The 16,073-nt window shown below is 50.8% G+C and overlaps 1 protein-coding gene across 1 annotated transcript; it reads left to right on the top strand.

Annotated features, from left to right (window-relative positions):
- Window positions 1–14,760: 14,760 nt before the first annotated feature.
- LOC308057369 (MAD2L1-binding protein-like) lies at window positions 14,761–15,509 on the top strand (the record flags this gene model as incomplete). The annotated part of the gene is made up of 1 exon (XM_080411486.1): window positions 14,761–15,509. Exon 1 carries the CDS (start codon window positions 15,009–15,011, stop codon window positions 15,507–15,509), a length of 501 nt encoding a protein of 166 aa, XP_080267612.1. The 5' UTR covers window positions 14,761–15,008.
- Between the last annotated feature and the right edge of the window lie 564 nt (window positions 15,510–16,073).

Below are 16,073 nucleotides of genomic sequence, written 5' to 3'. Positions count from 1 at the left end.
CAAGAATCAGGCTGCGCTTGGACAGCAGCCCCGCAGCAGAAAGGGCCAGCGGTGAGCTGCCCCCCGGAGCCAGCAGCCTGAGCATGGCAGAGCTGGGACCCTCTGCCCTCCCAGGCTCTCTGCCCCGTGCGGCAGGTTTCGTCCCAGCTCCGCCAGCCAGCCAGTACGTACCAGCGTTCCTGGTGTCTCCCCAACCCCCTCTGCTGCGGAGCGGTACTGTGGGAACCCCCGCCCTCCTGCACATGGTCACCCCACTCGCTGCACATCCCAGCACAGCCAGAGATGGGTGAAAGGCAGCCATTCTCACCTCTGCCTGTGCCTCCATCAGCCTCTCCAGGCTCCTGGCGCGCACTGTCCTCCACTGGGCGGGAGAGAAGGAGGGGAAGAAGGTGAGCAGCCATGGGTCTGCTGCTCGGCTGCAGGAGCAGTGCTTGGGGACAGGGCCCAGAGCAGAGAGACACTCACGGCGTGGCGGCGACTCAGCTCCTTCTCCAGGAGCTTGATGGATGTGAGACGGGTGACGCGGGCTCCCGTGCGTCTTTCTGGTGTCCTGTGCACCGGGAAGGGAGAGGGAGAGAGCTGGGTGAGCCCCAAGCCGTCTCTTGTCTCTTGTCAGGCAGCTGTGCCCGAGAGCTGCCTGCAGTCCCAGGGGCACCTTCCCCAGCTGGGGGCTGTGTTCCCCCGTGGGCCCAGCTTCTCCTGGAGCACGTCCCCGGCTTACCCCAGCAGCGTGGCCACCCACAGCTCCTTCAGTGCCTGGGAGCTGCAGAAAGAGAGGGGAGACAGCGTCAGGCCCTGCTGCCCCCAGCCCTGGGCAAAGGTGGGTGCCTGCACAGCCCTGCCCCGTGGGGCAGGACAGAGGCGCTGTCCAAGCCCTGGGTCGCTCTGTCCTGCCCGAGCAGCTGTATTTGCCCTTCCCTTCTGGGGACCAAAAGGTGACCAGGGGATGCAGGATGGGGAAACATCCCCCATCCCTCCCTCCCTGCCACCGAGCTGCCTGCTCCCTGCCCAGGCTCTGCACGCAAGGCAGAGGCCAGTATTCACGGGATGGCGTGGGCACGGCTGGGAAGCTCTCCTGCCCGACCACGACTCACCCAAAAGTGGCGATGCAGGAGCCGGTAGGCCAGGCGAGGATGACAGAGGTGCTGTCCTCATCGGTGCCTTGCTCCTCCTCCTCCTGTCCATCCTGCCCCGCAGCCTCCTTCCCGCTGCTGAGCACCCACAGCTGGTCCAGGGCCAGGCAGAGCTGTGGGCGCAGGCTGGTGCCATGTCTGCAGAGAGCAGAGGCGGGCACTGAGCTGGAGGGGGGCTCCTTGGGCTGGGTCCCCACGCGCAGAGCCCTGTCCCCCACCTGGCCTTGGGACCGACATTGGTGCCTCCAGCACCGAGGGGCCGGGGCCTGGGGCTGGTGCCAGGGTGTCCCTGGGCCGGGGCTGGGGGCAAGGATCTGGGCTCTGAGGGTCTTACCGCAACTTGGCGACCACCAGTTCCTTGTGGAGGAGGAGCAGGCGCCTCTCGCTCCTCTTGCGGCCCCGGGTCAGCCGCACGTCTGCGCTCAGCGCCGGCTCGGCATCGCTGAGAGCCTCCCTGCAGAGCAGAGCGTGGCGGGCATGAGCAACGTCAGTGCTGCGTGGCCCAGCTGTGCCCGTGTGTCCCCGAGCCCGGGGGGAGCCCACCTGGAGCTGCAGCAGCAGCAGGCCTGGCCCATCCTGCCCGGGAGAGGAGGGCCCTGGCTGTGCACCGAGGAGGGGGCCCAGCCGGCGACGGGGAGGCTGGGAAGCGGGGTGCTGGTGCTGTGGCAGCGCTCCTGGGCCAGAGGCTGCCTCCTGCCAGCGCCGCTGCGTGCCAGCACAGCTCTGCCGTGCTGCCTGTGGTGGCCGTGGGCTCCCCGTGACCAACGGTCTGAGCCCAACGGAAAGTGGGCGGAGCCTGGGGGGGCGGGGCTGGGGCCCTCTCCAGTATGGCCGGCCCTGCCTTGCCCGGGGGAGCCCCGAGCAGGACAGGGCAGGGGGCAGGGACCACCTCCCTGCGCCTGCGGCCAACGCTTTCACCTGGCTTTTTGACAGGGTCCTGCTCAATAAAAGAAGCTGTTTTTCCTAGAGATGGCCATTGTGGCTAGAGGCAGACTCCTCTTGGTGGAGGCCGGCCTAGCGGTTGGAAGGCCTCTGGCAACCAGGCCGTGCTAGGCCTCAGGCCCCAAGGCGCTGGAATTGGAGCAGGCCCACCGGGAGGAAAAACTTCCATTTTTACCAAAAGACGGGGGGACTAGCAGCAGTCAAGAGCCGCTCGTGTCCTGCCAGGCGCCACAGGGAAATGAAATGTGTGGTGAGCTTCAGCAGGAATTGTGGTGCCCCTGGAGCACCACCCTTGCTTGGGAAGGCTTTATCCCACCTGGGTGTTAAGGCTTCACCCTTGGCAATCAGGGCTGGATGAGCACCACCCAGGAGCCCCTGCCCTGTTAGCCATGACCTTCACCCAGCCGGTGGCCAACACGGCCAGGGGCGAGTCTGTGGGGTAGGCCATGACCATGGCAAAGAAGGGACCCGTAGTCGGCTTTTGATGGCCCGTGTCTCATTTCACTGTTGACCCTAAGCAATGCCTTGCTTCAAATAGAAGCCATTCAGAGAGTTACACACCCGCCCTTTTCAGGAAAAATGCCGGAAATCAGAGACGTGTAGCAAGTTCTCTGTTGGCTGTTGTACACCGCAGCAAGAAGCAGCGTGGGTCCAGTGGCTAATGCTGGAAGGGGAATTCAGCACTTGTGGGAAAGGGATATAAAGGCACTCTTGTGGGCCAGGCTGGGATTGGGGAGCCTGAGTGGGTGTCTGGGGTCCCAGCTTTCCCGCAGTGCTGACTGTGGTGCCTGCTGCTTGTTCTTCCCTGCATCGCCGGCTGCATCCACCTGATGGGGCTGTGCTTGGGAAGGGCTCCGGGGGTGAGCAAGCCCATGGGAGAGGGCTGCAGAGAAGCTCTTCTCCAGAGATCTACCAGAAACTGTGCAGAGCATCCGAGAGGATGCTCTGTGTGACAAGGGAAGGTGCCCGTTGGTCCAATGTATGGAGCCTGCAGGGCTCCCGTCAGGGTCCTTTGACCGACCCATCCTCCAGCCAGCAATCCAGGTGCTGGGGGGTCCCATGCAGGTCTCCTGAGGTACCCTTTAGCCCCGGTGAAGGTGTCATGCCTCAGTGTGTGCTTGCAGGGCATGTTTCCTTCCTGCTGACAAGGGTGGAATTGCAGTTAAATGCCCCTGGGCGATCCCGAGCCAAAAGCAGGTTTTTTTCTATGGGCCACACTGCTTTGCAGTCCATGTGTGTGGTTCAGCTCCTGCATGGGAGCTGAGGACACGAGGTGACCTAGCTCTGAAGCTGGCCACTCTTGCTCCAGGCAACTCCAGTTGCTTGCGTTTTCCTTCAGCTTCCCCAGCCTGATGATCTCCACTGTCACCTCCTCCCTGCCCTACGAGAAGTATCCCTCTCCCAGCCATTAGGACAGTGGCGCAGCACTCAGAATCCAGATCACTGGTAGAGAAGTAGGACAGAGGAAAAGAGAAGTTCTCCTTTGAAAGAAATCCTTCTTTGTCCTCCTTTAGCTACTAGTGGATGAAAAAAAGGGGGACAGAATTTCAGGCCAGCCACAGCACTGGCTTTCAAGCCTGAGCTTGTAATGTCATGGCTGTTCTGGAATGTGGTACAGTGAAATGAGAGATAGAAATGGCAAATTTTCCCCCTCAGAGCGGTCAAACGCTGGCAAAGGTTGTCCAAGGAGGTTGTGCAGCCTCTGTCCTTGGAGATCTTCAAAGGCCAAGGGCACACAGTTCTCTGCGACCTGCTCTAGGTGAGCATGCTGGAGCAGAGGGCTTGGCCCAGAGGACCTCCATGGGTCCCTTCCAACCCCACCCTCCCGTGTGGCTCTGTGCTTTGCTTTTGCCCTGGCAGAGATCTTCAGGGACTTTGCGTTCCATTTTGTGTTGCCTTAGGGCTACAATGTGCTGTGGTTTGGGGGCAACAAGGTTATGGTATGCCAGAGGTCAGGCGAGTTAGTGTCAAAGTGTGTTACTGTTATGGACAGAACCTGTGTTTTTTGGCCCTGTGTTCCTAGGGTTATGGCATTTTTATCTTGTCTTGCGATCTGTGTGGTTGTTTTTTTTGTGGAGAGTGCCTTTTTTCAGCTATTTTGCCTTTGTGGGGTTTGGATGGGGGCCTTTGGTTTGTGTATGATGTTTCTTCTGGTTGTTTTTCTGCTGGGCTGGTGGATGGTGGTGGTTTTTTCTGTCTTGAAACCATCGTTACAGGCCTAATATATCTCCTGCAGGTCAGGCAGTGTCACTTCTGGCGTGGTCTGACTCATTTCTGGTGAGCTGGTGGGTAGGTATGGAGGACTTGTGGTCCCTCCATGGAGGATGACTGCTAGAGGACTAAGAGGCAGATCTGTGGAGGGGTGAGAGGACTGCTGGCCCATAAGCAGTGACTGTCAGAGGATTAAGTGTACTTGAATTTACGTGGGCTTCCAAATTCATGGTTGTTTCTCCTGCCTTGCGGAAGAGCCATGGGAAGTCACCAGCCACACGGAAGGATAAAGGGTTTCCCACGGCTACGTGGCTTTTTGGGTTTTGCTTTTGAATAAGAAAGTCCTGTCTCTACATGAGTAGAACTATAAACGGTCAATTTTGCCAACTTTAGAAAGCAGGGAGCAGCACTTTTGTGCTGTGCCTCACATGGCGGCCAGGGCATGGTGAGAAACAGCAAGAGAGTTTCTTCCTGGAACCTTCTCCAGGGGAGCAGTGCTGCACTTGTCAAGGTGAGGGGTTTTTTGGCTCTATGCGATTGCAAATGTGAGGGGTTAATTTTCAGAACACAGCTATTAGGGAGCAGAACATTTGTGCTGTGCCTCACATGGCTGCAAGGACAGAGTGAGAAACAGCAAGAGAATTCCTGCCTGGCACCTTCTCCAGGGGAATAGTGCTGCACTTTCACAAAGTGAGCTCTGGTTCAGCATGAGTGCACAAGGTTTTGGTCAATTTTCTCACCACAGGAAGCAGGAAGCAGCACTTTTGTGCTGTGCCTCACATGGGTGCCAGGGCAGGGTGAGAAGCAGCAAGAGAATTCGTTTCTGGAACCTTCTCCAGGGGAGCTGTGCTGCCCTTTCTTAAGAGATACTTTTTCTTTTAGCTCTGCATGAGTGCACAAGGTTTGTGTCAATGTTCTCAGCACAGAAAGCAGGGAGAAGAAGTTTGGTGCTCTTCCTCACATGGCTTCCAGGGCAGGGTGAGAACAACAAGAGAATTTTTTCCTGGTACCTTCTTTATGGGAGGAGTGCTGTACTTTCCCAAAGTGACTTTTTTGGGCTCTTAACGACTGCAACGCTGAAGGATTAATTTTGCTCACCACGGAAAGCAGGGAGCAGAACTTTTGTGCTGTGCCTGACATGGCTGCCAGGGCAGGGTGAGAAGCAGCCAGAGAATTCCTTCCTGGAACCTTCTCCAGGGGAGCACTGCTGCACTTTGCCAAGGTGAGTTTTTTGGGCTGTGCATTATGGCCAAGGAAAAGAGGTCAGTTTTCTGACCACAGAAAGCAGGGAGCAGAACTTTTCTGCTGTGCCTGACACGGCTGCCAGGGCAGGGTGAGAAGCAGCAAGAGAATTCCTTCCTCGAACCCTCTCCAGGGGAGCAGCCCTGCACTTTCCCAGGCCATGTTTTTTGGTTCTATATGAGTTCAAATGTGCTGTGTCAATTTGCTCAGCACAGAAAGCAGGGAGCAGAACTCTTGTGCTGTGCCTCACATGGCTACCATGCACGGTGGGAAGCAGTGAGAGAATTCCTTCCTGGTACCTTCTCCAGGGGAATTTCCCAGTTCCCGAGAGACTCCTGGCACTGGCTGCAAGGGGGCTCCCAGCCGAAGGGTGGGCCTGGGTGTTGTTGGGGTGGGAATTGGTGATGTCTCCTTTCCTTAGTCACGTTAACACTTTGGGATAACAAATGGATGCTTCGCTCCTATTGCTCTTTTATCATATCGCTCACAGTAACTGCTACTGGTTCCTTTTATCATATTGCATGCTATTTGCTTTTATTGCAATATAAGAAACTGCATTTGATATATTCCATTATTTGATATACTTGATAGATTTGATTATATTTGATGTGGAGTTCAGCTTTGCTGTGTATCCAGTCAGCCAGCAAAACATAATTCGGCGTAGTCGGCAGCGTACGAAGTAAAACTCTCTCTGTTTAGGAAAAAAAAAAATGTTCCTCGACTTGCTATTGTCAGGTGGGAACCATTGCCTTATGGTGTTTGGGCCAGAGTGGTCTGGTGGTGCTGGGCAGTTGGGCCATGCCAGGGACAGAGGGACGGGGGCAGGGGAGGGGGCGGGGGGAAGGGGTTTAGGGAGGGACGGGTGGGAATCGATGAAGGTGTTTAGGGGTGGAGCGGGGTGTGTGGGGGTGGGGGGTGGGGCAAGGATGTGTGTTTGTGGGAGTGGGTGTATGGGGGGTGGGGGAGGTTTGAGGAGGCGGGGGTGTGTGTATTGGTAAACCTGGGTATGGGGGTGTGGGGGGTGTGGGTGGGGGGGTGTGGAGGGTGTGTGTGTTATTTAGAGAACAGAGTGGGGAGCCTGGGGGAAGGGTTTTAGGGACGGACGGGAGGTTTGATGAAGGCCTTTAGGGAAGGACCGGGGATCTGGGGGAAGGATTTTAGGGACGGACCGAGGGTGGGGGAGGGCTGCACCAGGGTCTGGGGGAACAGGTTTTAGGGCCAGGGCGGGGAGGTGGAGGTGGGGGATGATTTCAGGAACAGCCTGGGGTGGAGGAGGGTGTCAAGGGAAGTCTTTCAGGGTTGTTTGGGGGGAAGGATTTTAGGGACGGATGTGGTGTCTGGCGGGACGTTTGATGCCACTGTATAGGTTCCACTGTATATACATTTATGTCCAGGGATTCTGCTAAGGGGAAGCTGCTGGCTCGGCAAAGGGACAAGATGTCTGAGCTCCCCAGTTGCCACGCTCTGATTTGGTGTGTAGCTCTACGTTAAACACACCTGCGCACAAAGGTTAGGCCAAGCTGACTCTCTAAAGCTGTTAGAAGTGACGAATTAAGGGACCTCTCATCCAGGGAGTCAGCCTTGGGAAGGATGGGGAACAAAGAATGGATGGGGGAAAGATCTGCGTTCTCTTCGGTGATGCAGAAAGAGCCTCTGGGTGAGGACGTTGTGGTCGCAGGAGGAGACAAGCCGATAGAGTGCTGCGATCCGCAGAATGTTGGTTGGAATTCGGACAAAGGTAATTGTTGTGGGGGGAGATCGTGACCTCTGACTCAGATAGCCCCCCGAGAGAGGGCAAGGCCCCGCCTGGGGAGCACGGGGAGCTAGTAAAAAACCTCAGCAGTGCTGTCTGAGGGTGTGTGCTCGTTTGCATTAAAGCAAGCAACTTGTAACCCATCCCGTGCCTGACTGAAAATGCATGTGTAATGCACTATGAGTGTGCAAGTGCTCTGCTGTCCATAGTGCGTACCCTCGAGGAACTGGGTGAACACGCTCAGAGGAAACATTCCCCCGTGCTCCCAGCACTGCCATAAAGAATGCCGGCCTTCTGAAACTTGCAAGCAAGTCTTAGAGGGTTTTTCTCCCTGACCGACTTTATGGTATCATTCCCACCATACTGGAGAGAGCAAATCTTTTTCTCTTTGGTGGTGAAAGCAGCTTGGGGAGCGTCACTGAAGTGCAGCACTTTTTTAACCTCAGGTTTAAAGTGCCACCGGTCCTACCGTGGAATACATCCTTCCTCAGGCTTTCAGCAAACGGAAAGGATGCATCAAACCCACCCCACAAACATGTCCTGCACTTTTTTTATCTTTCCTGGAACGTGGGGACATGACCCTGCTGGGCCATCAGTGCCACCTGCCTGGGAGCCAAGATGGTGCCTTTACATCCAGGCTAAGGACTTACCTTCTTTTTTTTCCTTTTCAGCGACTTTAGAGCCATTCTTAGGGAGGCTGGTTAAGCTGGTTTACTGCACAGCTGGTCGCCAGTGGAGGGAAACGGTAAGCTCCGCTATTGCCTTTGGTGTTTACTTGTTACGTTGTCGCTCGTTTGAGTGATCTTACCATGCCCCGGCAAGCAGAAGCTATCACGGCACTTTAGGCCTTGGTCTAATAGTCATGCAAAGCAATATTGAAAGTCATTCTGAGATCTGGAAGAGGCCCCAATGTGCATTTTATAAAAGTGCATCTTGGCTGCTCTTTATCTTTGTATGGTTTTTTTCCCCATTTCTCCAGACTGTTGAAGCTCTGAAAGGTGCCAATGAGCTGCTCTCCCTCAGTTTGCTCCTTTGCCTTTGGGGAGTGCGTTTCATGTTTTCTTCATGGCTTTGCAGAGGAGAAAATCCATGAATACACCACCTTGTTTTTTTCACCTAAGCTAATTTCAGAAACTGCCTCCTTTAACTTAGACATGAAACTCTTCTTAACCTCTTTGTGCACTTGTAGAAAAGCAGGGTGGGGTGGGGGGTGGGGGATGGGGGTGTCTTCAGGAAGTGCCCGCAAAAGAGCCTTTAGGAGACCCTGTCCCTTGACTCACATGTGGGGTAGTGAAGAGTCTGAGAAAGTCACGGGTGTTTTGGTGTTCACCAAGGCAGGTTTTCGTTTTGGTTTTTTTTTTTTCTTATTTTCTTTTTTATCTTATGTAGCTTATGTCACCAGGTAGTGACAGCCCGGGGGTGACAGGAGGGGACAGCAGGCAATGGCAGCCTGGAGGGTGACAGGAGGGGACAGTAGGTGGGGACAGGCCTGGGGGGTACAGGAGGGGAGAGCAGGTGTTGAAAGCCTGGCGGTGACAGGACCTCAGGCGCCAGATCATGGGCCGCGAGAGGCTGAAGGCAACTCACTGCGACCTGCAGGTCACCAACGCCCAGACCATGGAAGGTGCGTGGGGGCAGCGGGCGCGGGATGCGGGGACCGGCCGGCTGGCGGCGGCGCAGGTGGCCAGTGAGGCGGTTGGGCCGCGGCCGGCAGCGGTGACTTGTGCTGGGGCCTCAGAGCTGCTCTTCCGTGGTTGTGCGCTGGCAGCTGGCGTCAGGGCTGTGTGCGCAGCCAGGCACAGCAGCGTACGGGGTCTGTGTGCGACACCGCGCGTGGAAGAGGTTTGGTTTCTGGGACCCTTCTAGGTAAAACGATAAGGAAATGTGGGACAATGCCTTGTAATCACAAACCTGCCAGATTTCTTTGAAAGCCGGCAGAGAAGGCTGAACGTGATAGAAAAGGAGTGGATGGCTAATTTGAAGGGGAAAAAAGTGGGTTTGGTGACTGAAATTTGTCTTCAGCTACTTTTACTCCACCGCATTGGAAAAGTGGTGCTTGGCTGTTGCAGAAACTGCTCAGTAGCAACGTTTGGGATCAAGAGTGTATCTGTGAGTGAGAATCTATGCAGACCCTGGAAAGCCATCTTGTAGACGAGCGTTCTGTCTAAAGTATACTTGGCATTTCTTGCCAATACAGCTTCTTTGCTACACCAAAGACATTTTCATTCAGATGCTATTGGGCATCATTTCTTCTTTTCTTTCAAACGGTGCATTTTTTTCCTGGTACTGCGTGTTAGACGGTGTCAGGGCAATACTGAAGTTTTATGGCAGATCACTTATGGTGAATATACCTAAAAATGTTCTTCGAGAAGCCCTAAGTTCTTTTGAATCTCAGAAATGGTGCTTGATTCTCAGAGACGGTAATGGTTTCGTATTACTTAGCGTGCTGTCTCAGTTTGGTAATCTACCATCTGGCAAAGCTTGCATGTGATTAAAGACTTTGGGATATGACAGAAATAAAAAGACTTGGAAACCATTTCCATTCCTTAAACATTCAAATTTTACCGGGTGTTTTGTTTTGTTTTTTTCTTTTTTTCCTGTGGTTCTGTGACATTCTCTCAACAGTCTTTTCTTTACAATGTGTACTCATAGGTGTTTTCCCTCTTCCTGTTTGTTGTATTAAAACTTAAACAGGATGACATGCCTGCCACATGTGGTAACTGTAACTTTGGCCCCAGCCTTTCCAGTGGTTGGACCTAAACACGCTGTTTACCTACAGATAGGTAAAGTATGTTCAGGAGAGTATCTGTGAGGAGACTTAACAGCACGGTGTTAGGGGTCTTGGGGGTGTTACGGGGTCGCGTGTCACACGGCGGTAGAGATAGACATGCAGGTAGAGGCAGATGTACAGGTTGTGACACAGATACTTACTGGAACTTCTGTAAGGGTGTCTTCCCTGTGGAAATGCAAAAATCCCCCAGTGGTTGTCAGAGCAAAGCTAAGGAATACATTTCAGTGTCATACACGTGTCTGCCAGATTTTGGGGTTTTATACATAACCGTGAATTTCCGTTTTTGTTGAACAGCATCTGCGTGCCTAAAGTCACCTTCAGAAGATGAAGGAAAGAACTCGGCCAGGATGTTCTGCCTAAAGGGGGTTCTTGGAGATCTTCCCTGTGGAGATACGGTCGTGGGTTTTATAACTTGGTGCAGGAGTCCTGACTAAATGGTGACATGATCTTGGAAAGACCCTTCAGTGAACCTTGAGTGAAGATGGCCAATTGTTCAGATTTTTCCGGGCCGCGTGATCACAGAAATCTCGTAATAGAAGCAATGCTAATAGAAGCTGAAAGTAAACAGGATTTTAAACATCACTGGGGGGAAAAAAAAGAGATGGTGGACTCTTTTTGAAGATGGTGGGAAGGCAAAATGGATGGTTGGGATGTGTTTGAAAAGGTGGGAGGCAGGGTGGGGGTGTCCTCTTCCGTGCTCGCTATTATGGAGACATGTTCTAGGGTTTTGTAAGCTAACAGGAGCAAAAGCAATGAAAGTTAGATCAGGAAAGAACCTCATGCTTTAGCAGACACTGCTGTAGTGACTTTAGAGACCATTTTGCTGTTGGCGTTGAAACGATTCCAAAAAAATGGGAAAGATTTTGCTGCTTGTGTTTGACTATCAGACCTGAAGATTTCTGGAAAGGTACCGTGAGATGATGAAAGCATGACGCTGTGTGTAAAATGTTGCTTTTCTATCTGTAAAGGGATTCCCTGAAGTGCTACGTGACGACATGTTAATATCACTCTTACAAACTGACTGATGCTTTCTCTGTATTGATGTTGTTTCCAGAATACACAGATGATAATGCCCTGATTCCGGGGAACTCATCGGTAACTGTTAGGGGAGTCCCTGTTAGAGGAGTTAAAGCTACCGGCAAAACAGACCTTGGGTAAGTAGCCATAACGCGTTGTGTTCTTTGGGAGGGGTTTCAGTGTGTTCACCTTCTTTGTGGCTGTTGGTTTACGGAGGCATTCAGGGTGTATCTTTCTTGTTAAAGCTGCTGTTAACTTTTGTTGTGGCAGGGCAGATTTGAATGTATCTGTCCCAAAGCAGACTTAGATTTTTCAGCCCGCTGGGACGTGGCATTCAAGCTCCAACAGTGGTGACTGTTCAGATGTTTGAATTGGGTTTGTTCTTGGGCTTGGTTTTTCTGAGAGTCAAGTTCTCCATCCTGTTTCCTCTATGCAGAGAGATCCCTTATTGTATGCTTTTGCTTGTATTGCTTTTAGAGTAAACGGAGAGACACATTGCAGTGTGAACTGGTGATTTGTTCCCATCTGCCAGCAGTCCGAGTCTCCGTGTTTGCCTGCTTCCTTTGTTTGGGGGAGGGGGGCAGGGTATTCTTACACCCCAAAGCGGGGTGTGTGTGTGGGCTGCATACTGTCTCCAGAGGAAAGACTGAGAGTGGCCAGCTGGCAAACCGTGCAAACAAGAAGTTTCATTCTTAAGTGCTTCCTATTAGATTCCTAAAGACAATGTCTATGTCGGGCAAGAGAAAAAGAACAACATCCTAAAGCGTATTGCCTTTTGTGCCAGGACGGTGAAGGAACAGTTGATCTTTTCCAAACCTGAAGCTCAGAAAGCAGTTGAGCACTTTCCCAAATGTTAGTAGTTACCTTTCTAAGTTTGATTTCACCCTAAGCTGCTCTCTGTGCTCCAGGTATTACTGCTGTATTCCTCAGATTTATGGAGGACAGAGAATCTGATTACAATTGCAGATACTCAAATGTAAGCCTGACTACAGCATTATCGCTGTCATCGATGTATTCGTACAGTTCAGTTCTGTATCAGCTGCATCAGCATGGTTTGAATGCTCATGTTTTCAAGGCTTCTTCAAGACAGACCTCTCCTCCACCGTTAGTAGATATTATTGACTTGTGGTTTTGCCATGTCTTTCTAATGTTAGTTCTCAATAAATAGAGTGTACTGGCGCGTTACAGCGTGTCTCAAACAAACAGTACAGCAGCATCCTAGTACCCATGAAGCATCTGCAAGCAAAACCCCCTGAATTTATGTGGCTCCCCTGTAAGCTTTGGGCATATTACTGCAGGAGGTGTTGCAGTGCTTTCAGGCGCTACCAAGACTTTCTGGATGCCACAGCACTGTGCTTCTAAACATGGCCTGGTTTGGGGGGTTAATTTAGGTGGGGATGCTTAGTGCTGTCTTGTCAATATAGCCTCCATTTCTGGTTGGATGGCACCCTCTCCTGGTGTTGGAATGCTGCCCTAAAATGAGAGGCTAGGTGCCACTAGCATCAAAGATCCAAGAAATACCTGCACGTGGGGGTAAGGGATGAATGCCGCTGCTCTCCTAAAGTTGCAAATGGATTGGGCAGGTTAGCTTTCTATTCCTTCAGCTGGAAACCTTGTGGAAACAACTGGTAGAGTCGTTAGTGTTTGGGAATGCTGAACGCATGGTGTCACGGTGGAGAGGCCTTCAGGAATGCGTTAGTCACCTTGTAGTATCTTCCTCAAGGCAAATGGATGGAGAAACCCTGGTGTGGTAATCTAAAGCACTTCCTCATGTTCAGGAGGTACGTGGCTGTACTTGCGAGCCTGGTGGTGGTGTAGCAGTGGCAGGAAGAATGAGCCTTTCTATTTGTGCAGGACCGGCACAGCAGCCTTTGGGTTGCCTCTGCTCGTGGGACGCTTTGGATGATGTATGAATTGTTTGTTAACTGATGGACGGTTGCATGTTTGATTCATGAGTAGCATGCAGGTACAGACCAATGAGTATGTGGAATCTCGGCAAGGGCTTGTGTGTCATAAGTGTTTCCTAAAATATTGTAGCATGTTCAAGATGATCCTAAAGCAAATTCTGGTAATCCAGGCTTTTTTTCTTATTTTTTTAACACAGGCCTCCTCGACCACAGAAAATCCTTGGAACTGCTTTCAGGTGATGTTTCTACTGCTATTGGTAGTCACTTTAGGCTAGAGGATAGTAGGTACCTGAACACAGTGCTTGGGCTTCCACAAAGAAACACTTTTCTACAGACAACTGTTCTTGTTTTGTCAGGGGAGTGTAGAAACCAAAGTGCTCTATCTGGTACCTGTTTGTGATAGTGGGGCTATGCAGATTGCCTGAAGGTGCCTTCATATTTGGATGGCTGACTATTTAAGAACCGAAAACTGTAGCACAGTCTTCACAGTTTTGAGACTTAGAGAGCAGAAAGAAAATATGTGAGGACTTCTTCTTGCACTGCTGTATTCTGTATCTTAGAGTAATTGGGGACAAAGAAGGAATGGGATTTGGGGTTTTATTTCAGTTGCACTGAATGTACCAGGAGAGCACACTTTATGTATAGAAATAAATTTCCGTATTCATAAGACTATCAGAACACAGTGTTTTGGTGTTCAGGTTTTATAAACTGTTTTCACGGCTTTATGTTGGTTACGAGTGCTTTATTTTAAGTTCTGATCATCTTTTTTTCTTCTTCTAGAACTCAAACTGAGCCAGCGAGTAGAACATCAAAAGAGGTATGTAAAGACACAAGCTGAAACTTTTTTCTACATGCTGCACCTAAGTCTAAGAAATGTAGTCTTGTACTAATTCTTTTATATATGTAAAATATAAAAGTTGTTATAAATTGAGACCAGAACGGATCATAATCCAATTAAAATTTTATTAATTATAGCAAGTAGAATATGAGCAAAAACAGCGCTGGACGGCAGGGGAGTCTGCGCTCCACCAACTGCCGCCCTGAGCAGTTCAAACAGTCCCTTTTTATACATCTTTACTTCCGTGTTCATGAAGTAGTGGAGGTACTCTGCGCATGCTTCGGTTGTTGTTAGGGGGTCGTTTTCTGCCTCCTGGTGGTCGTTGAGGCCAAAGTAAGAAGTCTTCCTCCTTCGTCCCATAGTTGACCCCTCACTCATATGTCCTTATATGGGGTTGTTTGTCCTGTTTCTGTCTGTTCCTGGACATCTGGTGGTTATCTTGTCTTGCACAAGCGGTATCTGGTTTAGTTTGTGTAAGCGATTGCGGTTATCCTACCTTACACAAGCGGTGTCTGGTGGCTGTTTGCATAAGCGATTTCATATCTTTTGCTGTCTGACCTTTACATTGGGCTTAACATAAATCTTAATAAACAATACCCTAGTCCATAGTTTCTCACATGTGCCAAACACTTGTAAAGTGCAGTGCAGTTGTAGCTGTATCCTTAAGTGTTACCACAACTTCATTAAAAAAAAAACAAACAAAAACAACCCACAAACAACTAAAAAAACCTTTAGGTTAGGTGGCTAAAGGTCTCAAAAAGTTGCTGTTTATCTCTTGTTGTTCCACTTTGTGCTCAAAGCATGCCACTGCTTTGTTTGTTACTCAAACAACTTGAAGAAAAAAGGCTGGTAGGTGTTTTTTGGAGTGATAGCTGATCTTTAAAATATGGAGTTTGTAATTCTCGTGGACATTCCTCAGTAGTGGGGTTCAGATTTAAACTGAGTAGCTATAGGGCAGCCATTTGTGTTCATCTTGGGTCTCCTGATTCCGTACGTGGGTACCTGTATCTCTTAAAAGGCACATAAACCCTTGAACCTTCCTTAACTTTCAGGGATGGGATGGGCCATGCTTTCTGAAGGGTGTGTTGGTACTAATGTTTCCTAATAATGAAATGTGGTGATCTTTCTTTGCTTTGTTTTCCAGGATGGAGATGTGATTAAGAAGCCACCCTCCATGGACCTGGCAAGCAAGAAGTGCCAGCAGGTGCTGACAGAACTGGAGGAAATGTTCCAGCGCTTGGAAATAATGTTTAGTTTGACACTGGTTCCTCGGGTTCTTATTCTACTTGGAGGCAATGTCATGAGCCCCAAGGAGCTCTATGAGCTCAGCTTGGAGGGTATCTGTGAGGGCGGTGCTGAGGAGAGCCTGAAAACTGCATCCTGCGTTCACAAGCTCTTTCACTCGCTCTTTGTTGCGGATGTCTTCAGTGAGCTGAAGGCTCTCCCTGTCATGGGCACTGTTGTTATGCTCCAAGGACACCATGATTGTGGTGTTGATTGGTTCCGGCCCAAGCTCAACTATAAGGTGCCGACTCGAGGGAGGAAACTAGCTGTTAACTTGTCCTGCGATGGAGACATCAACAGAAGTGCCTCGGCTCCTCAGCATGTGACCTCTACTTGGGAGGACTATGTCTGGTTTCAAGCACCAGCGGCGCTCAAAGGCTTTCACGAATGACCCACACTCTGTAGAACTTCAATGGAATATCGAATAACCTTTGGTGCCGCTTTAAGCGATAACTTTATCAAATACAACTGTGTATTCTTGTCTGTCTGGATCCTTTATTCAGGGCGTCTACTACCTTCCTGTAGTTGAACCGTGTCCATCTGTTTTCATCTCCTGAATGGCTGTTGAAAGCAATTACCCTTTAAGGCACAGCTGCACAAAGATACAGTGATTCTTTGGGGACCTGAGTTATGGTACAGGAGACTAATTGGCGCGTTGGGAGTAAAACTTTCCTGCTGTGTACTTGCTGAACTGGCAAATACTGGATAAACCTTTTCCCTCCCGAGTTTTAATGTGGCCATTACTAAATTAGCTGATTGCTTGGGACTCTCTCTGGGTAATGTACATGACTATTAATACACTTGGCCTTTACTAAAAAGGCTATAGCCATTCTTACCCGTAAAAGGAGACCTTTGTAGTCTGATCAGGCTTGAGTGAGTACTCGAGTGTTTGCCTATCTATTTGATAAAATTAGACTTCTCTATAACTCAATTTCAGTTACTTAATAATCCAAAC

The sequence above is a fragment of the Falco punctatus genome (assembly GCF_963210335.1).
Source record: "Falco punctatus genome assembly, contig: scaffold_28, whole genome shotgun sequence".
NCBI lineage: Eukaryota > Metazoa > Chordata > Aves > Falconiformes > Falconidae > Falco > Falco punctatus.
The sequence above is the reverse complement of the archived record's forward strand: the minus strand, read 5'-3'. Positions and strand labels throughout refer to the sequence as shown.